This window comes from Bos mutus, chromosome 19 (genome assembly GCF_027580195.1).
Source record: "Bos mutus isolate GX-2022 chromosome 19, NWIPB_WYAK_1.1, whole genome shotgun sequence".
In the NCBI taxonomy this organism is placed as follows: Eukaryota; Metazoa; Chordata; class Mammalia; order Artiodactyla; family Bovidae; genus Bos; species Bos mutus.
Window position 1 is genome coordinate 16,868,773 of NC_091635.1, and position 26,278 is coordinate 16,895,050.

General features: G+C 51.7%; 1 protein-coding gene across 2 annotated transcripts in view; it reads left to right on the forward strand.

Moving 5' to 3' along the window:
* Window positions 1–5,502: 5,502 nt before the first annotated feature.
* Window positions 5,503–26,278, forward strand: part of SHISA6 (shisa family member 6) — a 262,688-nt gene continuing 241,912 nt past the window's right edge. For both annotated transcript variants that reach the window (XM_070389507.1, XM_070389506.1), the window contains exons 1-2: window positions 5,503–5,627; window positions 5,914–6,940. In XM_070389507.1, the coding sequence (XP_070245608.1) occupies window positions 6,300–6,940 (641 nt within the window). In that variant the 5' untranslated portion in view covers window positions 5,503–5,627; window positions 5,914–6,299. The remainder of the gene's footprint in view (window positions 5,628–5,913; window positions 6,941–26,278) is intronic.

The window sequence follows — 26,278 nt, forward strand, 5'->3', positions numbered from 1 at the left end:
TTGCAAATTCTGAAATGCTACAATTCTAGAGTTCTAACTAGCAGGATGCAAACTTCCCTAACTCCACCTTTAGGTGGGGACTGCCAGGGGAAGGCAGAGCACCCTTTCCCATGCTTCCTATTTGGAATCTCTCTTCTTTCACTGGAGTAATTGCTTTCAGTCTTGAAGAGGGTGTGAAAAAGAGTACTCATCTCCAACACGGCCTGAACTGCAATTCTCTAACACCTCTCTAATGAAAGATGGCAAACCTGACTGACCTCTCTTCTTTCCGTCTTCATTTGCACACACATTTTCATCCTGTGTTGTACAGCACACATCACCCTTCCATTCATCATATATGTGGGCTGAATGGTGCCTCCCTTCCTCCACCCTCAAATTCATAAGTTGAAGTCCCCACCTCCAGTGACTCAGAATGTGACCTTATTTGGAGACAGGATCTTTACAGAGGTAATAAAGTTAAAATGAAGTAATTGGAGTGGGCTCTAATCCAAAATGATTGATGTCCTCATAAAAAGAGGGGAACTCAGAGACCCATACGCATACAAGAACATCATGGGTACAAGACAGCCATCTACAATCTAGAAAAGATCCTTCCCTCACAGCTCTTAGAAGGAACCAACCCTGCCCATACCTTAATTTCAGACTTCCAGCTTCCAGAACTGTGAACTCATCATCTTCTGTTCTGCCAGCCACCCAGTTTGTGGTCCTTTATGAAGGCAGCCCCAGTAAACTCACACAGCAGCTCATGAAAAATAGCTTCAGACATCTAGTGGCCAGAAGTTGCAGCTCATACATTCCTGTTCAGTGTCTATGCTGTGATATGTGGATTTCCTTAGCTGTTTGTTGTGTTGTAATAAACCATCACAGCACTTAGTGGCTTCAGACACCTACAACAGCACTTAATCTGTCACTTCTCGTGATTCCGTGGGTTGTCTGGGGCTGAGATGGATGATTCTTCTTCTGGCCTCACTTGGGTCCAGTCCTTTCTTCACTCCACTGGGAGCTCAGTTGCGAATCAGATGCCAAAGGTAGCAAGCATCTCGTCTCCCCAGGGTCTCTCTCTACGTGATGGTCTCACTCCTCATCATTGAACGTAACAGGCAGCCGGTGCTTCTCATACAGCGGCTCAATCTCAAGAATGCAAAGGAAGACGTTGCCAGGCCTCGTAATGGCTAAACTCAGACTGGCTGAGCATCACTTCCGCCACATGCTGTCAGTCAAGACAAGTCACAAGGCTGGCCTAGCCTCAAAGGGAGGACAAACAGGTGCCATGTCTTCTCATGAAGAGAAGTGTCCATCGTTTGTCTGCCATAGCTAGGTGGAAACCCTAAGCCAGAGTGGAGACAGAAAATACGTGATATATCCATTAGGATTGCCTTTGCCTGCTTGTAGTAAGAACTCTGGATTCAAAGATGCTTTGACACAGGAAGCTTAATTATCTCATGTTATTGGAAGACTGGCATTGCGAGAGCCCTGGGCAAAACTCCCTGAATGGCTCCATGACGTCCCTTCTGTGAGCTTCAGTGTATCAGTCAGGATGTGTTAGGATACACTGCAATGACAGACCCAATTCCAGTTTAAGAAAAAAAGTGTGTATTTTCACTCAAGCTGCACATCCACGGTGGGGCACTATTTTTATTAACTATGTGGCTCTCCTCACTGACATCACTTCCGGACAATAAAGCCACTCCCACCTGGAGCACTGCTGATCACACCAGGAGAAAACGAGAGCGCTACGGTATCTTAAAGCAGTAACCAGATGCTCTGGTTCAGAACTAACATGCACCATCTTTGCTCATGATTTTTTAAAAAATTTACTTACTTTTTATTGAAGGATAATTGCTTTACAGGATTTTGCTGTTTTCTGTCAAATCTCAACATGAATCAGCCATAGGTATATATAAATCCCCTCCCTTTCGAACCTCCCTCCCATCTCCCTCCCCATCCCACCCCTCTATGCTCATGATTTTTGACCAGTGGTATATTAAGTCACTCTCCCCTCCTACTCACTAAAGGGCCAGGAATTGCAATTCTTACTATCTGCCTGGAAGGGCAGAGATATTTCATAAGTAGCACTAATGACTACCAAACTGAACAGCAATTTCAACTAATAACCGGTTTCTGTCCCTCCCTGGTCCACTCTCTTGCCCCCATAAGGTCATAACATCCATGGAAACAACACTTCAAAAAGTAGAGCAAGAAAAATGTCCCCAGAATCTGCCAACAGTTCCCACACTTCACATTGGCCAGAACTGGATCACATGTCCATTCTTAACCAATCTGGTAACAGGAGTGGGATTATTATGGTTGGCTCATCGGAAAATCCCATGGACGGAGGAGCCTGGTGGGCTGCAGTCCATGGGGTCGCTAAGAATCAGACACGACTGAGCGACTTCACTTTCACTTTTCACTTTCATGCATTGGAGAAGGAAATGGCAACCCACTCCAGTGTTCTTGCCTGGAGAATCCCAGGGATGGGGGAGCCTGGTGGGCTGCCGTCTATGGGGTCGCACAGAGTCAGACACAACTGAAGTTACTTAGCAGCAGCAGCAGCAACTGGGATCCACCTTCTAGAGCCAGGGATTGGGTCACTGTCTCCTGAGCCTATGAGCGGTCTGAAGTTGGTACAGGTGTTGAAGAAGATGATGCCTCTCAGGCGATTTTTAGTAAGTCACATACATCCACAAAGGAAAGATGTTTCCATACTATCAACGACTCAGGTGTTGAAATTAGAAGGAGAAAGAGGGTAATGAGTGTTGGTGGACCACCAGCCTGGTCAACTGCAAAGGGCAAAGTGTCAGTAAGAGGTAAAGTGTACTGCATGCGGTAAGAGTTGGAATTGTTGCTGTTGTTTAGTCACCAAGTCATGTCCAGCTCTTTTGCATTCGCATGGACTATAGCCTGCCAGGCTCCTCTGTCCATGTGATTTCCCGGGTGAGGTTACTGGAGTGAGCTGTCATTTGCTTCTCCAGAGGATCTTCCTGACCCAGGGATCAAACCTGTGTCACCTGCATTGGCAGGTGGATTTTTTACCACTGAGCCACCTGGGAGGCCCAAGAGTTGGAACAGATAATCCCTAACATCCTGTTCAATTCTGAGATCTACTATTTTCTGTGAGATTGTTGATGCTACCTACCATCTACGAGTGTAGGGGTTCAGAACATATTTGTGAGGGTGGTCTGAAAAGATGAAGCCATTTTCCTTACTAAGTGCTACTAATCAAATCTTGTTAGAGTCCCACATGAGGAAGGCACATTTTCATCCATTGCTAGGAAGCTCCCAGATACGGAAGAGGCAGTTTTGGAATGACAGGTGAAAGCTCAGGGAAGAGAAAAGGAAGTGATTGGCTTTAAAATCACACATAATCTGAAAGTAAAGAATATGTTTTTATGATTCCCAAATGCACAAGCATATGTTATGATTCTCAAATGTATATACTTTTATTATCTGCTCTCTTGAGCTTAATCCTTGTGCTGAATTGCAACACTTAGGGCTGTTTACATGGCTCTTAGGGCATATCAACATGGCCATTCCTAAATGCTGTCCTGAATCTGCCCTCTGATCACCAACTACCAGAAACCTACTTCATCCCTTCATCATGTTTTACCTGGATTATCAGAAAGGTTCTCACATCTCTCTTCTCAGAAGAGTACGAATAGAGTGTTCCTTACTCCAGCAGACTTAGAGATCCAGGGAACACATAAATCTGACAGTCTTCGCTTTGAGTAAAACCCACCAATAGTTCCCCATCGACTGGAGGATAAATTCAAGTTCTTTGGCAGGGAATACAACCCCCTTCTGCCAGCTTTATTTGGAAGACTCCCTCCAAGTTTATGCTCAGCTGCTGTCTCCCAGGCTCACATACCCTCATTCTTTCCTGTCTGCTGGGTTTTGCGAGCGATGGTCCCTTTGACAGGGAGTGCCCTTACACTTTGGTTGGCTGTGTTAACTTTCAGTCCTTCTTGGAGACTCTGCTCCTAAGCTCATGGAAAAGGCTGCCTTTGACCCACCTTTCCTCTCCTGGGTGCCTTCTGGAGCACCCTGTGCCCCCTTTGTCATGGGACATAACCAGGGATAAGGTCCTCAACCTGTTACCTGCCTGCCCAATGGTTTACCAGCTCCTCCTCCTTGAGGAAACAGACTGTCTTGTCCATCTTTTATCTCAGCACTTAGCGCCTGGGTAGAGAGTAAGGACTGACTAAATAAACACTCCTTGAACAGTCATCAAAAAGAAGGCGGTGGCTGAGTAGAGAGAATTGGGGGTGAGGTAGGTGGCACAGGGTGTAGGAAGAGGGAGGAGATGGAGAGATAGCAGCAAGTGTGGGGCTGCCAGGGGAGTTTGTGAAACCCCCCATCCCAGAATCCAGACTTCCCTCTAGTGTCTGGGGATCGGGGTTTCAGACCTGTTGATGCATTCCGGATGGGGGAAGAGGCGCTCTGCCTCTCCTGCATGGGGGTCCTTGGTTCGGGTCACACTTGGGACTATATGGACAGCTTTGGGGACAATCTCTACTGCCCACACAGGGAGGATCTGTCTCCTGCCTTCAACCTAAGTACCTGGGCACTTGCTCACAAGGCTGGGACAGGGGCAGAATTTTGGACGTTACTTTTCGTTCTCATTTTCCTTCCTGCCCCCCTCCTCCACTGCCCCCACCCCCACCCCCACCCCGCCACCGACATCATGGTCAGATGATGATTCTAACTCCCCCTTGGGTGGCTTCATGGCTTTGAAAGTTAGACCCAGGCCTGCTTTCTACAGACCCAACTAGTAACCACGCAGGAATGCCCCCTTCTCCACCACCCCCACCCCCGGCCCCCATCAGCTAAAGCGAAGGCATTTCAAAGCTGAGTCTCAGAGATTTTTTCTAACTCTGCCCCGACGCTCTGGGGAAAGTCCCAGAAAGAGGAAACGAGGCCTGCCCAGGGCTGCCTATATGCACGAGGAAGGATGGGGAACCGGTGGGAGAGCAGAGTGCCAAGGCGGGGAGCTGTAGGGCCCGCTCGCCGGTGGCCCGGTAACCTCAGGCGAGCCACGTGACCCCAGGTCTCAGTTTAGGAACCTGTAGCAATGGGCCTGACCGCGTCCCTCAGCTGCGAGCGTCGCCACTAGGGAGAGGCAAAGGTTCGCAGACACCCCAACACCCGCTCAGGTCGCGCACGCCCGGACCGGGGAGGGGTGGGAGCGGCCACAAGCTCTGGGCCGGGCCGGAGCGGGCGGGCTCCAGAGGTGACGCCCCCCTCCTCACACCCCCGGCTCCCGGGCCCCTCTTCGCCGTGGGAACGAACCGGCGTCCTGGCCTCTGGTGACGCGGAGCTTCGGAGAGGAGCTCGCGCCGCGAGCGGGGAGCCACGGAGTGGAGCGCCCCCTCCCCGGGCGCCCGGGAGCGCAGACGTGGGCGGCGGCGAGCGGCGGCCCCCCTCCGCTCCCCTCCCCTCCCCTCCCCTGTCGGCCCGGCCGTCCCCTCCCCGCGCGGCGCTCCCGCGTGTGCGGGTGTGTGAGTGCGTGTCTCCCTCGCTCCTCTCGCACACGCTCCGGCACTAGTGCAGGCGGCCAGCGGCGGCTCCGGCTCGCCTGCCCGCCTGCTCCGGCCGCCGCGCCGCCGCCTCTGCAGTCGCAGCCGGGCATGGTGAGTGAGTGAGGTCGGGCCCCGCGCGCTCCCCCGCTCGCTGCCCGACCCCGGCCACGGCCCGCTCCGTCCCTGGGAGCCGGCGGGGGCGCGCGCGCGCGCGGGGCCGGCGGCCGGGGATCAGGCGGCCGGTGCGCCCTGGGGCCGCCGGGCCCCGTCTCGGGAGCGGGCTCCGCGCCCCTCCCGGCCCCAGCCTTGCTCCTCGAGGGCTGCGCGCTCCCTCCCCGCCCGCCGCCCGCCTCCCGGTCGCCCCACCCCGTGACCGGCTCTCCGTCTTGTCCCGCAGGATCCGCCCGGACGGGGCCACGCCGCCGCTGCTCCCGCCGCCGCCCGGAGCCGCGTTTTGGGTCCCGCCTGAGCCGAGCCGCGCGCGGGGCCGCCGCTGCCGCCGCCGGCGGGGGATGGGGCTGCCCAGGAGGCGCGCCGAGCCCGCGGGGGGAGCGCGGAGCCGGCGCGCAGCCTGAACCCCGGCCGCCCGCGCTGGGCTGGTCCGTGCGCACCGCGCGCTGCCGCCGCCGCCGCCGCCCGCCCGCGCCCCGATGGCGCCATCGCCCAGGTGCCGCTGACTGCCCCGCGCCGCCCGCCCGGCCCGCGCGGCCCCCCTCGGAGCCCGGCCGGCCCGGGGAGCGGCCTGCCGCGGAAGCCTCCCGCGCCCTCCCGCCCGGCCCCGCCATGGCGCTGCGGCGCCTCCTGCTGCTGCTGCTGCCGCTGCTCTCGCTCCAGCCCTTGGACCTGCTGCCCGGAGCCTGGGGCGCCCGCGGCCGTGCCGCCAACCGGACCCTGAGCGCCGGCGCCGCGGCCGTCGGGGGCCGGCGGCCCGGGGGCGCCCTGGCCCGGGGCGGCCGCGAGCTGAACGGCACCGTCCGGGCGCCCGGCAGCCCGGAGGCGGGGAGCCGGCGAGGACAGCCAGCGGCGGCGGTGGCGGCGGCCAGCGCGGCCGTCACCTACGAGACGTGCTGGGGCTACTACGACGTGAGCGGCCAGTACGACAAGGAGTTCGAGTGCAACAACAGCGAGAGCGGCTACCTGTACTGCTGCGGCACCTGCTACTACCGCTTCTGCTGCAAGAAGCGCCACGAGAAGCTGGATCAGCGCCAGTGCACCAACTACCAGAGCCCGGTGTGGGTGCAGACGCCCAGCACCAAGGTGGTGTCGCCGGGGCCCGAGAACAAGTACGACCCGGAGAAGGACAAGACCAACTTCACCGTCTACATCACCTGCGGGGTGATCGCCTTCGTCATCGTGGCCGGCGTCTTCGCCAAGGTCTCCTACGACAAGGCCCACCGCCCGCCGCGGGAGATGAACATCCACAGGTGAGAGCGGCCGCCCGGGGTGAGTGGGGGGCCCCGCCCGTCCCCCCAGCCTCTCTCCCGGCTGCTCACCCCTCTTGTCAGGCGTCCCTGTCCTCCTGGCATCTCACCCACCGCCCTCCCAGGGCTGCCTTCACTCTCTTAAGTCAACTTCCCTCCCCTGCCTCTTTGACGGGCAATAAATCAGTCTTCGGCGCCCTCTGCTCCATTTCTTCAGAACCGGGAACGCACGCTTTGGTTGGTAGGGACATTTACAGGGCCAAATAGATATTGGTGGAATCCCAGAGTTTGAGTGTAAGAATTGCGCACCTTCCAATAATCCCGGGTGGGGTTCCAGGGTGCAGGTTTCATGGCAGGTGGGCACCTCGCTGTAGGCGCTTATTGCATTTGGTTTTCTGAATCAAGCCAGAGCAGTCATCTTGGATATAGGGAGCTGAACAGTGTTGGAACCTTACTGAAAAGAGTGTGGACTGAATGTTCCCGGGTGTTTAGAGAGATGGGGGTGATAGGGAAAGGGAGCCTCCTGGGTAAGCAGGAATTCAAATCTGTGCATTCCGTCTTGACCAGGGGCAGATGGTTTCTCTTCATTGCATCCTGTCGAGTAGGATGCTTATCTGCCCTGCTGAGACTGGAGGACTTGTTCTTTTAAGCCCTGTGGGCAGAACTCAGAGTGAATGCTGCTTGCTATGTTCAACCCGGTGGGCACCTTTCACTGCTTACACCAGGGAGGCAGTGGGGGGCTGCCTCCTGCCAAAACTTACGCCAAGGGCTCAAGATATGGTTGTCCAGCGTTCCACCCTGACTGCCTCCCACCCCACCACCCTAGCTTCCGGAGCACCCCTTGGGAGGTCCAAGCCGAGGGAATGGGGAAACCAGGCTCTCTTTACAACTCAGGAAACCATGCACCCAGGGGACACAAGCTCAGCTCTGATAAATGGCTGGACATGGTTCAGCAGAGTCTTTCAAGGAACGAACCCTGCCCTGGAACGTGCCTCCGTTTCTGGCACATGATGTGGGCACTGCCCTAGTCATGGAGACCACCCCCCAGACCAGCCCTCCTTCTGAGTTTGCCTGAAGGCTCCCACCCAGAGTCCTAGAGCTTCAGCTCATCTCTGCACTCGGCTTGTTATCCTTTTAGCCTGAAAACCTTCTTCCCTCACTGCTGAGGACATTAATCACCTGTACCTTGATGAAGAGAGAGAAAGGCAGATAGAAATTTCTGGGCATCTCTTTTTTTCCCCCTGGATACTGAGGGTGTTGAAAAAAGATGATGCTCTGTGGCTGATTTTGAGTCAAAATCCACAAAGTATGAGTACTTGAATACTGACAAACTTGAGTGTTGGAACTGAGCTTCCGAAAGGAGATGGGTTTATCGTCATCGCTCATTAATCCTGAAGCACCGTTGCTCCATCCCACCCCAACCTTGTCTCTCAGGGTATAAGTCAGTGGCTGGAGGGAAAATGATGGAGGAGTTGTGATAAATAGTTTGTGGTCAGTCCTGGTTCTTAAAAGCAGAGGGCCGGGGGGTGAAGAGCAAAATAAGGGCAAGGCATTCTGTCCTTCGGGTTTCATCTGGCAAAGAATCCTCTCTCTTGGCTCCCCTTCCTGAAGCAGGTGTGCGGGGTCCTTATTCCTCTGCTTCTGCCTCCAGGTTCCCAGGGTTGTCCACCTCCGCTTTCTTTGACTGTTCTGGCCTCTCGTCACCCCTTCCAGGCTGGCTGTGGTCTCTGGCTGGCTGATTCCCACGAAGCTTTCTTTGGGTTTCTCTCGTCCCCAGGCCGTTCTTGTCTGCACCCCTTGGGGAAACCTGTCCCTTGTCTTTTCCTCTACCTCTTACTGAGTTTATTCATCATCCTCTGGGAGGATGCAGGTGGCCCAAGGAGGCTGGCGCTGGCCTCTGTCCTGTGGGCTGTGACCTTGGAGGGAGACATCCCTGTTGCCTCACCACACTGAATCCCCAACCCACTCCAAACTAGGGTGACTACTGTTTATAGGGGTGTGCAGCTCAGTGTGATGCTGTGGGGGCCGTTTCTCTCCGAGCTTGGGGGAGAGAGGTAGCCATGGGAAGGGTGATGAGTTTCGGCCCTCAGACCATTATGTAAATGTGGGCTGTTTCTCCCTCAAATTCACCTCCGATTTTATTCAGTTCACAGCACCTCTTCCAGCAGCTGCAGGCTCGCCTGATCAGTGCTTGGGAAGCTGTCGTGTTGATGCTTGTTAGGTAGGGGACAGAGCCTGTCTCTGTGTTTAAGGGGGTGGGGGAGGGGATGGAGCATGAGCGAGCCATCTAGGACACTCCCCGAGTGACCTTGGGCAGATCAGAGAAACTTATTTTTCAGTTCTGGACCACTTAGGCACATCGCAGCCCACCCCAACCTCTCCCTTACCAGGCGTGGCAGGGTGAGTTTGCACATTAGCAGGAGATGCCCACTGACTCCTGGGTGTGCCCACGTGGTACCACCATGCTCCCACTTTGCTTGGAGGTCACTGTTTGCTGTCCCAGGGAGTTTGGGGTAGATTGTCTTGTTTGGCAGGGGAGAAAGAGATAAATATTCACACTGTAATGAGTCCTCCCTGGAGAAAGCGAGGGAGAAGGAATGTGTACTCCTCAGAGGTCCAAGGAGGAGGTGGGACGTGGGCTCTGTTCCGTACTCCTTGAAATAGTTCAGGAAAGGCATTTCCTTTCTGAGACGGCAAAGGTTATTTGACTTGTTCCAGCGTATGAGCCTCTGTGAAGATGGTAGATGGGCAGACGGGCTGAACGGGAGGGACGTTTGTGGGAGCGATAGAAGGGTCAAAAGAAGGATGTGCCTCAAGATGGGCCATCTGCCTCCTCGGGTGTCCAAGCCTGGCTGGCCCTCCGCCTGCCCTGCGCGCACCCCTCAGGGTGGGCCTCCCTCTCCCTTCTCCAGCCCCTGCAGGGAGGAACAGATTTAGTCTTTTCCAGAAGTGGTTAGACCTTGCCGTCTGTGTGAGCCATCCCCTTGCGCCCCGAATCTGCAGGGAACCCACCAGCTCTCACACCGAAGCATGTGAGCACGGACTCTCAGCTGGACCCCAGGGCGGGCAGAGAGGTGGCCTTGGGGACCAAAGATGGAGCCGGGCTCTGGTTCTGGAGAGCCCTGGACATCACGCGCCTGCCTTTCCCACCTGGATCCCACTTCCCACCAGGATCTCAGCCTCATCTGGCCCTTTCCTTTGTACCTGCCCAGGCTGAGACTCAAGCTGCCGGACCATAGGTTGTCCCCGGGTCCCCGCTGAGCTCAGTGTTCCCAAACAGCTTTGGCAACGCTTCCCTGGGGCTGTCTGTTCAGTGAGGGCCTGCCGAGGCCTCCAGGGGCAGGGGCTCTGCCCAGAACATGGCTTCAGGGAAGGGCTCCCTGTTGACATTCAGTTCTGAACCAGCCCGCTCACATTCCAACTGGTTCCTTCCTCCTCCTCACCCTGTGTTGATTCATTAGAGTCTTGGAGATGAGAATCATTCTGAGGAACAGTGTGGCTTTTTTTTTTTTTTTTAATGGCTAGTGAACAGATGGGTCAGGAAGCTTTTAGGATGCTGTAGGTGCAGTGGGTGAGGCCAGAGATGCCCGGGGTCTTCACTTGCCTGCCCAGGGATGAAGGATGGAGGAATTTAAGATGCAGATGGGCGTGGAGAAGTGCTCAGGGCTATGGGAAAAAAAACCTGAGCTGATGTCATTAGGGAAAAAGAAGCGTATTCATGACCCCAGGTAACCTAATCAAAATGGGCCTACATCTTGAGTTCTTCTGCTTATTTCTAGAAACATCAAGGGAACACTGTGTCCTACCTTTTCTGCCTACAGAAATTAATTACAAACCCGAAGAGCCCTGTTTTGTCCGCACAGGCCACGTAATTGCGGCAGTGGGACCACTCTGCCAACTGATTTAGTGAGTTCTCTTCCCAGGTTCCTGGTCAATGAATTGTCAAATCGCTTCAAACACTCCATTTTTTGAAGCACTGTGGGCTGACTAGAATGAATTGATCTAAACCGAGAGTCAACTTGTATTTTGTTTTTATTTTTTTAAACTTCAAATATAGCAGTTTGAGGGAAAGGAAAAAAAAAAATGCATCTTGCCTTGGACTGAAGGTCTTAGCCTTGCATGTTTTCCATTTTCTTGGAGTTAAAAAAAAAAAAAAAACGCAGAGAGAGAGAAGTGAAATTGTGGAAGAATTTAAGAAGGCTTATGGGAGGAGGGATCAGGGGAAGGATACCAGGAAGACAGAAAGGAGCAAAAATAGGAAAGGGAGGAAGGTGACCAGGTGCCAGAGGTGGATTGCGTTGCCCAGATCCCCAGCTCTTAGTTTCTTCCTGACCCCTGCAGCCACGTGCGCGTGTGTTCAGTCAACAGATGAGCCCTGCCCACTGGCTATTGGCACCGAGCATTTCAAATCATAAAATGTAAGCCTGTTACCTTTGACCCATGAGGCTAAGCAGAGTTCAGTCTTAAATATATATATATATCAATTCAGTCGCTCAGTCGTGTCCGACTCTTTGTGACCCCATGGACTGCAGCATGCCAGTCTTGGCTATGCCGGGTTTTAGTTGCAGCATGTGGGATCTAGTTCCCTGAGCAAGGATCGAGCCTGGGCCCCCTGCATTGGGAGCTCAGAGTCTTAACTACTGGACCGCCAGGGAAGTCCTTAAGCAGAGTTCCTTCTTGAGGGAGTGGGTCAGCCATGCAAAAATCCTGGCACTTGGGGAGTCCTCCCTGGAGCGTTGTTTGCTGTCTTCCTGGGTGCTCCACCCCCACCTCAGCCCTGGAAGGCGTGCACTTATGTCCCCTTTCCTGCCCACACTCAGAGCACGTTCATTTGGAGAAACCTTCTACTGTGGTCCTAAGAGTTGACCCACAGTTTCCGGCTGCTAGGACACAGGAGAAGAAAGAGCCCAGTGCATTGTTTTCAGCCTATTTTAATGAGAGATCAGAGTGAGTATGCAGGTGATTTCAGATCAACTGTGCAGGAAGCAGTGCTTAAGAGCTGAAAAAGTGAGCTGACCAAGAGATGATCCCAGACGGACAGGCCCTGGGGTCTGGGAGAGAAGGGAACTACTCAGAAAGAAGCTTCCTCTTCCTAACTCCTCTGCCTGGTTCTCCATGGTCTGAAGGGATGGTCCCAAGGTCTTCAGTTTGGCTCCTTCCCTAGAATCAGTGAGAATCCCCACTGAGTGGTGGCAGGAGCTCCCAGCCCCTGGCTGCTGGGTATCATCACTGGCCTTCTCTGCCACCCCCGTCCCTCCGCTCAAAGTCTCGCAGAAGCTTATTTTTGAAATTAGGATGAATTCAAGTGCATTTTGTCTTACATCCCTTGACAATATATATCCCATGGACCCACAGAGTTATGGTTTGAACTTCCTAGTGTAAAGACCATCTCAGATGGATGATGGGGAACGGAACTGTAATGGACTTGATGAGGGCCTGGGTTGCGTTCATTTTTGTGCGTGTACTCAGTCTCTCAGTCGTGTCCAATTCTTTGTGACCCCACTGGCTGTAGCCCACCAGGCTTCTCTGCCCATGGAATTCTCCAGACAAGAATACTGGAGTGGGTTGCCATTTCCTTCTCCAGGGGATCTTGCCAACCCAGGGATCAAACTCCTGTCTTCAGTATTTCCTGCACTGGCAAGTGGATTCTTTTACCACTAAGCCCAAGTTTATGTTTGAAATACATTTAAAAATGTGATTCTCACCCCCCACCTCTATCTTAGGAAACACCTACCTTTTATTTCTCCCCAGGTCACATTTATGACTCCACACTGCCAGCGACTTCATTTTCAGATGCTGCAGACAGGGACGGGGGCTTGGTGGGAAGGTTTATCAGTGCCCTCTCAGAAGGTCTCAGTTCCTTGGGCTTGAGCAGGCTTATTTATCACCCATTCAGGGCACATTGCTAACCTCATCTATATATATATATATATATTTTAAATTTCTGGAAGTAAAACCAAAATGTTCTGAAAAGTCAGAGTAGTACTTTCTTTTCTTTTGTCATCCATGGGCGCAGAACCATAGAGTTTTTATTGCAGTCTAGTCATTTAACTTAGCTCTCTAATTTTGTAAGCCAAGCAGCTGGAGACCAGGGAGGCCAGATGACAATGCCAAGGGTCCCCAGGGAGGGAATGAATGATCTTGAACTAGAAGGTGCTGGTGTCCTGGGCCACCAGGTCAAGCCTTATCTTCTCACCCAGTGGAAAATCTCTTCTATTTTACTTTATGTACGTGTGTCTTAGTCATCGCCAGATAACTTTCAGATATTTAGAGACGTGAGTGACAGCCTTCTCCCTCCTCCTACTTCCCTACATTTTTTTTTTTCAAGCCCTTTTCTCATTCATTTTTTTCCATCCACTAAAATGACTTCCATTCACTTCCTTGGTCCCTGGCAGTTTCTCCGAATTCCTTTGTAAAGGGCAGTACCCTGCTCTGAGGTTATTATTATGATCCTTTAATAAGAGCTGAGTAATGCAGACCATTTGAAGAAGGAAAATACAGCACAAGCCAAAGAGTTGTGAACCAGAGCAATGGGTCGTGGATAAAACTATGGGCAGAAACCTGTAATTAAACACACGGGCTGTAAATGCCTTCTATCTCTCCCAGCGATGGGTGGGGATGCTGGAACCCACCAGGTAGATGCACGTTTCAGTTTTTGCCAGAGACCAGAGCACCCCTGATAGCTCAGTTGGTAAAGAATCCCCCTGCAATGCAGGAGACCTCGGGTTGATTCCTGGGTTGGGAAGATCTGCTGGAGAAGGGATAGGCTACCCACTCCAGTATTCTTGGGCTTCCCCTGTGGTTCAGCTGGTAAAGAATCTGCCCGCAGTGCAGGAGACCTGGGTTCGATCCCTGGGTTTGGAAGATCCCCTGGAGAAGGGAATAGCAACCCACTCCAGTATTCTGGTTTGGAGAATTCCATGGACTGTATAGCCCATGGGGTGGCACAGAGTCAGACACGACTGATTGATTTTCACTTTCAGAGTGCCCCCAGACATCCCTTGGCCCCCAAAGTGGGTGATTTCAGGTCTGTCCTCCAGGACGGCTCCTGCATGTAAGACAGCTCTATGAGCCACGGAAGCACCTTCATTGGTGCTCATCTTGCTCTTTCTCAGCTCTGGGCCGAGACACCACAGGGCCAGGGTGCTTATAAATTGAGGGGACCAGAGAAGCTTTGAGGAGGATGACTGATGAAGCTGGAAACTTGGGTTCCATCATTCTGTTGAAATTCACCTCTGTGGTTTGCAGTTTGGGGTTTTTGCCCACAACATGCCCAAGTCCTCCTGGAAAAGAAGCAGGATGTACCTGTCCTTGTGTGTCATCCTTCTCGGTGGTCGCCTTGGGAAGCCACCTGCTGATTCTTCCCCAGAAATTTTCGCCGCGGTTCCTCTCTTGGAAGTGCTTTCAGAGCCCATGTGTGTTGTTTTGACTTTTCATCACACTAGCATATTTTTATCCTCCTAGGGTAGATGGTTATAAGCATCGATGTCGTGGGGCTGAGGCTGATGAATGAAAGAGGTGTTTGGCTGGTTACCGATCAGAAAGGAGGGAGACCCGCTTGCCCAGGGGCTGCGTCAGCTGCCTCCAAAGGCAGATTCCCAGAGGAGGCATCCCGGTACTAAATGCATTCGAGTCCTCTGCTCGTGATGACTGCTAGGAAAGGGCCCCTCCCTACATGGAAGGGTGATTACTGCCCTTAAGAAAAACAGCTTTGTGTTCTCACAATGTGTCTCAGCAGACAGCAGAGGAGCTGGGAGAGGGGAAAAAAGGGGGTTCAATGTGTAGCAAAGGGCTCAAATAACCACCCAGAAAAGATTAAAAATGGTCTCACATTTCTGCATGAGATAGTAGACAGGTAGCCCAACTTTCCTAGTTTGATTCTGAGGGTAAAGGGACCCAATTTCTTTGGGATGCATGCGGCCAGGCATGGGAGTCAGAGCCGGGTGCCTGCCATGCTCTGACTTCCCTCACCTCCATCAGAAATGCCAGCACCTCTGCAGTTTGGCACTCAGATGAGGTCACCGCTTGGGCTACACAGCCACTGATGAAGCAGAAGTGTTTGCAAGCATAGAAAGATGGGGTTTCCGGTGAGCGTTGCTGGGAGAGTCCTCGCGTGATAACTGCGCCTCCCCAGACCCCCAAAAGTACATTCGTTCCATGGGGTTGATCACAGAAATGGAGCCAGGATGGGGCAGGCTGAGTTTAAGGGCAGGTGACAAGGAGCCACCAGGTGTAGCAGTTGTGGTCAAGTCTTGTTTCTCTTTGGTGCTGGGGAGGTGGTGGGCTGCGCTGCTGTGGGTGGGGCAGGGTGCCTTCTTCTCAGTTGGGAGCCAGTGGGTGCTGAGGGGCTGGGGCAAAGCCTCTGCTCCCACCAGCTCCATACGGTCACTCTGGAGCACTCTGGGAGGGGTCAGTTCTGCTCTGCGGCTGGCCGTGCCCCTCCCTCTGCTCAGGCATCCAGAAGTGTCTCCCTGGAGCTTCTGACGCACGACCGCATCACCCGTCACTCCAGAAAGCCGATGTTGAGGACCTGAGAGCTCAGTTAGGTGAGGACTCAAGGTCATGTGGATGAAGCAGGGGTTGCAGGGGATGGGGAAATACTCAGAAGAGCACCCCTCCTCCAGGACTTCCCTCTGTACCTGGCATCCTGTGTGAGCTCACTGCATCCTTTTACCACCCTGAGTCTGGAGCCCGTTTAACAGATGACAGAATCAACTCAGAGAGGCTTAGTAACTTGCCCAAGATCATACAGCTAGTCCTTAGCTGGCCACTGTCTCCTTTGCGGGCCAGCAGGTCACCTGGCTCTCACCTTCCTGAACATAAATGAGTCAGTGATGCTTAGACTACTTGAGAAAGCAAAGAAATTGTCCCCTGTTGTTATTCAGTCACTCAGCTGTGTCCAGTTCTTTGTGACCCCATGGACAGCAGCACACCAGACTCCCCTGTCCTTCACTATCTCAGAGTTTGCTCAAACTCATGTCCATTGAGTTGATGATGCCATCCAACCATCTTATCCTCTGTCGCCCCCTTCTCTTCCTGCCCTCAATCTTTCCCAGCATCAGGGTCTTGTCCCCTGAGATGTGTCATTTCTGTAAGGGACTGGAGAATGAATGACCTAAGGACCGGGGTACCTCGAACCTGGGCTGGTGGCCTCACTTGCATTGCATGCAGGCATAAGGCACCCGAGGCAGTGAAAAGGGCTTCTCTTCGAGAATGGATTATACTGGTGGAGGATTGTGAAGACAATACCAAGAAAAGGTAAAAAGTAAAAACACACAAAAACACACTGGTTTTAATTGGGAAAAAAAAAGACCATAAAACAACTTCTCCCTTAAACCATTGCAATATTGAAAGGACGCCCCCAGAGCAATTCTGCAGGAGTCCTGGCTCCTGAGAGGAAAGAAGCGATTTGAGGGGCGAGAGGATGGACCTCGCGCCATTCTCAGTTTTAATTACAAAGATGTACAGCTCACAAACAGCTCCATTTATCACAGCTCCCCACTCTGCCCCATTTATAACATCGAGCACAGCACTCGCCAGACCCAGAATCCCGCCAGCTCACCCTGCCTCCCCGCTCTACTTCTGCTCTTTCTCGTCTCGATGTTCTGCGCCTTGCGTTCTCATTCCTCAGTCTTCACTGGAGTTTCTCTGCTTCTCCAGGCCTCAAGCCCTCTGTCCTGAAAAGCCCATGAAAAGGAAAGAGCCCTGGGTTTTGCTCTCTAGCTTCAGCCATCTTGACCGCTGGCGGTGGTCATGGTCATGGTCACAGCCATGGTGGTGGTCCCTGGCAGAGCTCACATTCCTGGGTCTGCAGCTTAGGTCCTTAACCCTCTGATCAAGGCAGGTGTGGGAGCGTGGAGGTTTCTGGGCACTGTTTGCAGCCCCTACCCTGGTCAGAGGGGCAGGAGAACCCTGGACCCTCTTTCCCTGGAGCCACTGTCCCCACCTCGGGACCTGTGGAAGCTGAGTTCCAGCCGGGCTCTGGGTGGCCACGCACTTGGCCCCGTTCCCCAGCGTTTGGAAGGGGAGTCACAGCTTTCTGCAGGCTTCACAAACACTCTCATTCTTCCTTGCTTTTTTGGCATTTGGTCTCGTGTACTGTTCCCATTAGCTCCGACATTAAAGTCTCATTACTTAGGACATCTGTCCTCTGGACAGAGTCGCCATTCCCTCAGCCAAATATCCTCTTCTGGGAAGGAGGCTTCCCACCCAGACAGTCAACACTTCCCTCTTCCTTCCATCCTGCTGGTCCAACGAAGAGGGATTTGAACCCTGGGAGTAGGGGCCAGAGTGAGAAGGAGGGGAATATGTCCAGAACCCATCCACCATCCCACCTACCCCGGACTCTGAGGTCCTGGGGTACAGACCCCCGGGATCTGGGGTAGGGAGGGGGCCGAACCCCATACTAGCAAAGAAGATGTGTCCAGGAGAGCTTTGCTCCCTCAGTCCTCTGATCAGCCTCGGATCCTGTCGGTAGGGCCTCTGGCCTCGGTCACCCCCATGTCTGGGCAACTGAAGGTGGCCCTATGTTAACCAGCCCACGTGCTGAAGCTGCTCCAGAACTTTTGGAAGAATCTGGACTCCAGTCTCCCTCTTGGATCTTCTCTGCCTTTTTACTGTATCCTGAGAAGCCTGCCTGAACATTCCCAAGAATGCTGTCCCGTTGGCTTGGAAGGCTCTTCAGGCTAAGGGAACTCACTCAGCTCTTCTGTTCTCAGATCCTCAACAGCCAGCTTCTTACCCACCTCTGGGCCAGTGCCCCCTCCCCCACCCCGGGCATCTGCGAAGAGAACCCGGCTTTCAGCAGAGGATCTGCCGCTTCTCCGTCTTTTAAGTCACATCATTAAAATGTTGCTTCTTGTTCCTTTCGGTGTCTTTGACCACCACGGCCTCTGTCTCCATCTGTCCTTCTTTTGATTCCTCCTCTGTTGAGAGTCCTTTTATTCCTTTGCTTGCTTCCTCTAGTCCTCCTTCTTAAACTTGTCCTGTCCTGCTGTAACTTCATTAGACTGCATCGATTCAGACTCTGCTAATTCAAAATTTATCCAAATGGGACCTCGGCGAAGTTGCTTTTCTTTTCTCTTGTCTGATAAAAAGCTGATGAACAGATTAATAACTCAGATGAGACCACAGGGATGGTACGGGGTGCATCCACCAGCCAGAAAGACAGACTGTGTTCAAGCGGGCTCTTCTGCAGACAATCGGCATGCTAATTACAAATCATTCTTATCTCTTCAATAAAGTAGCTCTCCGAAGATCAATTTTTTTTTTTTTTTAGCCTAGTTGGTAATCCTGCAATGGCCCAGGAAGCAGTAAAAATGCATTTCCTTTCAAGTGTGTTATAATTTCCACGTCTGTGTTATTGAGTGGGATTACTAGCCTGCCCCCATTTCTGCTGGATTGGTGATGCTTGCCCGTCGAGCTGCTTCAGATTCCCTTTTGAATTCCCTCTGGGGGCTCCCACTAATTTCCCTTCTTTTTGTTTTCTGTTCTTTTGTATTTCCCTGAGGTTTTAGAATCCGTAAACTCTCTCGCTCTCAGCTTTGATGGATTATGCCACCACGTGGGGCTCCCCTCACTCCCTTGGGCCACAAGATGACCAGCTGGGCATGAGAGGTTAGGGACCTAGAAGCAGACAGGATGGCTGGCCCTGTCTCTGGGTTTAAGAGGACAGAGATCTCTGTCTTGCCTCCATCCGTTCTTTCCCTATTATCTGTTCCTGCATCTCCGTCCCGACACCACTCTTTGAACTGACCAGGCAGCATTGCACCCACTGTAGGACAAGATAGGATGTCCCTGTTATTGTTCAGTGGCTAAGTCTTGTCCGACTCATTCTGAAACTCCATGGACTGCAGCACGCCAGGCTTCCTTGTCCTTCACTCTATCCCAGAGTTTGCTCAAACTCGAGTCCATTTGGCACACCACTCCAGTGTTCTTGCCTCGAGAACCCCATGGACAGTATGAGAAAGGATATCCTTAGAGGCATCCTTACAGGAAAGGACCTTGGCCTCTTTCCCTTGGCCTGCTTTGGTGGCTCTCGAGGGACCCCTAGCTAAGCCCCCTTCCTTTCACTCCTGGAGGTCAGCATCTGTCTTTCTATGCCTTAGAGCGTTTCCTGAAGATAGGAAGCAGGCTCATCACAACTTCTGTCACTTTCTGTGCCCATGACCATGGGTGAGCCCCTTAGCGCTGCTCTGGCCTGTTGCCCTGCTCTGGGGTGGGAGACTCTCCGGTTGTGGAGGCGTGTTCTTCTCCAGCCCCTTCTGTTCTCAGCACACCTGAGAGGCTCAGGTCCACAGAGATAACTCGTGTCCTTAAACACGCGGCAGCCCTGGGCTGAAGGAGAAAATGCATTTTCCTCGCACACTGCACTCATATAAGAATGCTCTCTGCATGTGGCCTCCTGTGAATGCTTGTCTTTAACATCTTAAACTCATGGACCCTCTTGGTTCCCAGGGGCAGATGACACATTTTAGTGCCTCTCCCTGTGGGCGCCAGATGTGTCTAGAGCTGGAGCTCCCTTTCCCCCTGGAGGTGGTACGTTCTCTTCCTCGGATGCAATTCTCGTTCAGTTAATTCTCGTGGGAAGCCAGTATTGACTTCCTTCTGAGGTCTGCCCACTGGAGCATGGGCTTCCCTGGTGGCTCAGCTGATAAAGAATCCACCTTCAATGCAGGAGACCCCAGTTTGATTCCTGGGTCAGGAAGATCCCCTGGAAGGGATAGACTACCCACTCCAGTGTTCTTGGGCTTTCCTGGAGTCTCAGTCAGTAAAGAATCTGTCTGCAATGCAGGAGACCTAGGTTCAATCCCTGGGTTGGGAAGATTCCCCTGCAGGAGAGCCTGGCAACCCACTCTAGTATTCTTCCCTGAAGAATCCCCAAGGACAGAGGAGCCTGGTGGGCTACAGTCCATGGGGTCACAAACAGTTGGACACGACTGAGTGACTAAGCACAGTGGAGCAACCTCCACCCTTGGGTACCCCACCCTTTCAATAGTTGCATTGATGTGAACTTGAACTTGGAAATGGCAATAATGTTTATAATTTTTTTTTTAAGAAAGAAGGAAAGAAGAAAGAGAAAAGAAAACAAAGAAAAAGGGATGTAGGAAGAAGAAAGAAAAAGAATAACCGAATCTTTTGCAGAAAATGTTGCCCTGGTCCGTCTAACCCATTTGCCCTTTTAATGCCTGGACAGAATCCTCGTTTTGCTTTTTGCACCCTAGTGCAAGCCTGACTTGTGATGGTCTCGCAGGGAGGAATGGGCACTCAGCACTTGGCTTGCAGAATCCAAGTTCAGAGTTTGGCAAAGCTGGTGTGTGACCAGGTGCATTTCTGACCTCAGGCCTGAGTGGAAAATACGGGCTGTAGGTGGTCCCTTCCAGAATGACCCGCGGCCACAGGCCCGCCATGTGGCTCCCTCTCCACGGCAGGCGTTTTGCCGTCTGGCTTGCCTGAGTCAGCTGCCCGGCTCCTCTCTTCCACCTGTATACACGTGCTTTCCTTGTGGTTCTGTTGGCTGAGGCTCTGTAGACCCTGGGAGGTTGTATTTGGATTTATTTATTAGTCAAGTATTTAAGTAGTACTTACAAGGTGCCGGGTTCTGTTCTAAGTGCCCTACAAATACAAACTTATTTAATCCTTGTAATAACCCTAAGAGGTGGACGTTATTTTGAGACCTTAGTATTTTGGCCTTAGTTTTTCAATAAGGACACAGAACCTCAGGGCACTTAAGCAGCCACCTCATGATCACCAGTATCCTGAAAGTGAAGTGAAAAGTGTTAGTCACTCAGTCATGTCTGACTCTTTGTGACCCCATGGACTAGAGCCCTCCAGGCTCATCTGTCCTTGGAATTCTCCAGGCAAAAATACTAGTGTGGGTAGCCGTTCCCTTCTCCAGGGGAATCTTCCTGACCCAGGGATCGAACCTGGTTCCCCTGCATTGCAGGCAGATTCTTTACCGTCTGAACCAGCAGGGAAGACCCACCAATATCCTGAGTTGTCAGAATTCTGACCCAGGTAGTCTGGCTCCAGACTCCCATATTTAGCTAGTAGGTTATACTAGCTTCCTCTTGCCTCTCCTGTAGATTTATGCCTGTGCTTATAGCAAATCGAGAAGATGACTCCAGCAGTATCAACAATAAGAGCAGCGGCAGGTTCATTTATTAGCTCGTCTATCACCTGGCTGCCCAAGTGGTCCTGCTAACAGATCTTGGTAGCATTTCCACTTTCCCATTTCCTAAGGGTAGCTGCCCTTCACCCATTCAGATCTTTGATGGATGCTCAGACAATCCTAAATGTTTCCGAAAAAGTCTGCACGTAGTGTAGATGCTACCGAATTTCCTAGGCCTGGGTAGATTTTCACGTGATTCGTGAGACAAGGGTGGTGCGTGGGGAGGAGACACTATTACGGATGAATCACGGTTCCCTGGGATGTGCGTCGACTCTGTGCCGGGCCTGAGGCTGGCCGTGGGGGACAGGTGCCCACGGGGTTGCAGGGATTGCCCTGCTGGCCTGAAAAGCAAAGCAGGCCAGCTGAGCTTTCCCTTGCTAAGTTCGGCCGTGGTTATTGGCCGTGATGAATTCCGACTGGGCCGGGGACAACTCGGACCTGGGGAACGGCTGGGCGCAGATGCACAAACATTGTTATCACAACAAAAGAGATTCTCGCTATCCATTCGGAGCCTCTGTGTATGTGGAGAGCAGTCTTGTGCACACACAAAGCTGGCAGCTGTGTTTTTCAAGTGGACTGTGAGAGAACCAGGAAAAGGAGAACTGAATCAAGCCATTCTCCTTGGTCCATGTTTATTAAAAATATATTCACTTCAGTTGTCTGGAGTGTGTGTTTCAGAGGATAAAAGCACCCTGGCTGCCCAGCAGATAAGGATGAAGCTGAGGGGAGAGAGGATGCTGGCTATTTCCTGAGTGGCAGGGTCGAGTAAAAGCTCAGTCATCCAGGACTCAAATAACCAGGATATTTCATTTAACCAGAGTAGAGCGTCTACCCTCTACTTTTAGGAGAAATAGCGCAGAAGTAGCAATCAGAATTGTCCATGGTTCGTTCCGCAGTTTTTATAGGAATTCCATTTCCCAGCTTGTCTCCATCCCACTGAGTCTTCTCTGTGAAGAGAACTAAAGATTAGGTTGGTGGCCCTCTCATGGAAGAACCTTGCATTTTTTATAAGTAATTATATTCAGTATACTCTACTTAATTAGGCAGGAATGCTTTTAGAAAATTCTTCAAAAACAAGAGTGTTCTCATTAGTCGCTAGGAATAAAAAAACGTTAACCAGAATAGCTTATTCATGGAATAGTTCATCTGTTTGGCCTTTTATCATCCCTATCCGAAAGCATAATTTTTTTTTTTTCCTGCTCCTCCGGAAAAGAGAAAGGTCCTGATTAAGAGTCTCAACTCTCCGGCTTGCCTTGCTCTTGGTACTGAATAATGTACTGAACACCAGCTAGACTGATTTCCCCCCTTCCGTGGTGTTTATGTGGCCCTGAGAGCCAGAGACATGGCAGAGGCAGAAGGCTGGCCTCCATTTGTTCTGCTTCAGCAAGCAGAAATATACATGGGATCTTCATGGAAAGTATGTGAATTGAGATCAAAAAGACTTTTGAGATAAACTAAGTGTTCCTAGCTTCCCCACTTCATCTAAGGGGAACCTAAGTTTTCCTTTCTGCTCAGTGAGTGATGATCAGGACAAAACAGTTCCAGGTATTTTATAGGGCACTCTTTTGCCACGTTTGTTTTCAAACTTGGAAACTCCGCAAAGTCCTGGGACTTCTGGATGGAGGGCAAGAACTCTGTAGAGTAGGGCTTGTGCAGAGCAGGGGTCTAATGAAGTGTACTGGTGTTCTACTCAAGGGTTTCATTTGGTGGAAGATTGCCTGCTAGCACAATGTAAAACCTTCCATTGCTGTTGATTTTGATGGTGATGACTCACTGAGGTGAATAGAAACGGGCAGTTGGGTGACCACTGAGTTCTGTCTGGGTAGATTTTTCTACTAAAGATTGAACACTGTACAATGTCATATTCAGAGACCATTGTAGGAAAAAGTAAGTAGTAGGTGAAAAAATAAGTATGATTAAGTGATGGAGGATTGGAAGGAAGATGGATGGATGGAGGATGGATAGATGGAAGGATGGATGGATGAACTGATGGAAGGATAGGTAGGTTGATGTTTGGGTAGATGGATGGGATGGATGGATGAATGAATAGACAGACAAATGGGTGAATGGATACTTCAGTGGTATAAAGTCAGCCTCTGTAGTTGAACCCATTTACATTTGAAATCTGGATTTACCGCTTATTAGCTGTGTAACGTTCAGAGTTAGAGTAGGAGAGGTTCAGAAAAAGAACGAGACTGGCATTCTACAGGAACAGATCACCTTTAATGAGGTGAGAAGGGGCAGCAGTCAGATTAGCGAGCTGCTGTACTTATCTAAGAAAAGAGTAAGTATATATAGGGATGTATGTAGAAAGCTCCTGTCTTAAGGGGGCCTGTTCTTCTCCAAGGTTGCTGGGAGTAGTTATCTCTTAAACAGCTGGGGCAAGGAGTTCTGGAGATCAGCCAGAGGCTGGGCTGGCTTGGAGCTGGGCGTAATCAACCTAAAGTCTATTTTTTTCTTTGGGTGAGAAAGTTCTTTGTTTTGCCTAGAATGGTGGGGAGGACCTGCAGGGGAGTTTTAACTCCAGGCTACCTTGAGCCATGTAACTTTCCTTCAAGCTGTGTGACCTTGGGCAAGATATCTAACATCTCTTAGTCTTAATTTTCTCATCAGTAAACTATGGTTACCAATAGCACCTACTCTATAGGGTCCTTTTGAGGATTATATAAGATCACACATCAGAGAGTTTAGCACTATGTCTGGCACATAGTAATTGCTCAGTAAATTAAAGCCTTTAATTTCCCAAGCTGGCGGGACTATGAAGCAGAGTTATAACCAAGGTTTTCTTTACTTTTCTAATGTTAGGAAATCATTTGCCATTTTGAGACAGATTTCATGTCTTGAATGCAAGTAGCACATATCAGAATGTTGACTGGGCTTGGTCCCTACAGGGGTTGTGATAACTCAATACTTAGGAAAATGCAAACTCACTTTCCTTCCTTGAGACCACTGACAACATTAACCAAGGTGTTAAGCGAATGAATAATTGGTCTTGACCTGAACCACTCATAGACTAATTGTTTCTCCACGCCCAAATATTAACTGGCATTTGCTAAATTAGCAGACTCAGCTAGAAAGACTGGGAGAACTCATTCAAGCTGACAATTCCTGGGAAAGTGAGCAGAAGGACATCAGGACTCCAGCAAAGAAGCCCTGAGTTGAAATTTCAGTTCCATCAATGTTTCGGTCCTAGAATTAGCCTGAGCCTCAGTTTCGTGTTTAAAATTGGGGTAACCGTAGCTGCGAAGGTTCCAGGTTTGGTAAAGGCACGATGCTGGATGAGGCAGGTGAGGCCCTTAGAACCCGTTCAGTGTTCTCCACGTGTAAGATGCAACTCAGTTCAGCAGATGGTTAACACACAAACAATGAGTCCTGAAGAACATGAACATTTCCTGGCTTGAGTGATCAGAATGACTGTTTTCCCTGCTCAGATTTGCTGCCCAATTAATTAACTCTCCCCTGCTTGCCACACATTCACAGACGCCAAGGAATCCATGTGCGGCGAACCAAAACAATTAGGTAGATAATTCAGGCAAAAAGCATCGCTTTGTTTCCTGTATCCAGATACTGCAGTGAAGTGGCTCTGGGGGAGGGGGAGGTTGGGGAGTTGGGATGAGCAGGACAGAGAACCAGATTCTTCAAGTTCTTAAATTAGAACCTCTGTAGTCGGCATGGGGGGCGGGGGGTGGGGCTGCCCTTGGCTGGGAACTGGCTTCAGTCCTCACTGGCCAGTCTCTCTCTCCCCCCTAGATTCTCTTTCCCCGGGAAGGTCTCTCTGATCCCTTCTCCCCATCTCTTGCCTTCTGGATCTCTTTCTTTCTCTGAGTTTCTCTTTGACTCTGTGTCCCATTTTCTCTCTGGCTCTGTCTGCCTGCCTGTTTCTGACCCTTTGATTCCATTCCCTGCCCTGCTCCCTGTCTCACTGTCTCTGTTTACTCCCTCATCTCTGAATCTTGCCCTCTGCCTCTCTCTGGCTCTGAGGCTCTGACTCTCTTCCCATCTATTTGGCTCCCTTTCTGTCCATCTCTCCCCGACCCCCACTTCCTTTCCCTCTCTGTCTCTACCTCTGTCCCTCTGTTGCTCCCTTGCTCTCTCTCTCTCACTGTCTGACCTTCTCTCTCCCCTTCTTCTGAGTCTCTGCCCCTTCCTCCGATCCCTGAAAGAAACGGCCGCTCTATCGCAAAATCCCCTTCATTCTTCCTCAGTGACCAATTTTCTTTCCTACGGTGAGAAAGTAGCTCAGGCCTTAACCCATTTCCTCCGGCGTATCCAAATTAATTAGGTGAGGCTGGGATCGCACATTTCAGAATTAGAGTAATATTTATTGAGCACCCTGGAGAGAAGGAGATGGAAAGTGGAGAGGAACAGGAGTGAGGAGGGAGGTCACCGATCTGAGGAGCTGAGACAAGGGGGTGTGAGGTGGTGGACGGGGGCCCAGCACCATCCAGGAACAAGGACCACCTTTCTGACTGCCCGAGGACGCCGGGCAGGGGGGAACCCTAGTAGGGGCGGTGCTCAGGAGGCAGAGAAGCCTGCTGTGGGCGTGGCCTCCTCGGAACCACACAGGGCTGGGTCCCTGCAGCCTAGCTAGCCTGTCTGTTCAGCACACGTCCTTCTCCTTTGACTGGGCAGCCCAACGCAGCCCTGCCAACAGGCCACCTGGAGAGGGTATCACGCAAGTCATTACCTTCAGGAGGAGACAGCTTGGCTGTAACCCAGTTAGAACTCCTCCAGCAGCAAGCAGGGATGCTCTGGGGCGCCTGATGTTCTCCAGAGAGGCATCTTGCCCTTCACTTCTCAGCCCTCAGCATCAGCATGGCTTCTCAGGATTGAGTACCAAGAGCCACCCCTTACCCACCCCCAACAAATCCCAAGAGTCCTGATTGCAGGTTGAACATCTCTTCTTGGCCAGGTCCTCCTTGGCCAATAAGCCTGGAGTGAATCTGCTGTGGGTTTGCCATTTACACTGTCCATATGGACCGAAAGGATGCTGGGTTGAAAGCCCTACAAAGGCTGGGACGGAGATACTCTTCGCTCCTTTCTGTCTTTGAATAATGGCCGAGCAATGTGCCAAGACCCAGAGATACACTGAACGGGTCAGACACACAAGATCCCCTGAATTTCAAGATGTTCGTCTCAGTGTTGCCAGCCCTGCTTGTCCCAGAGCCCAG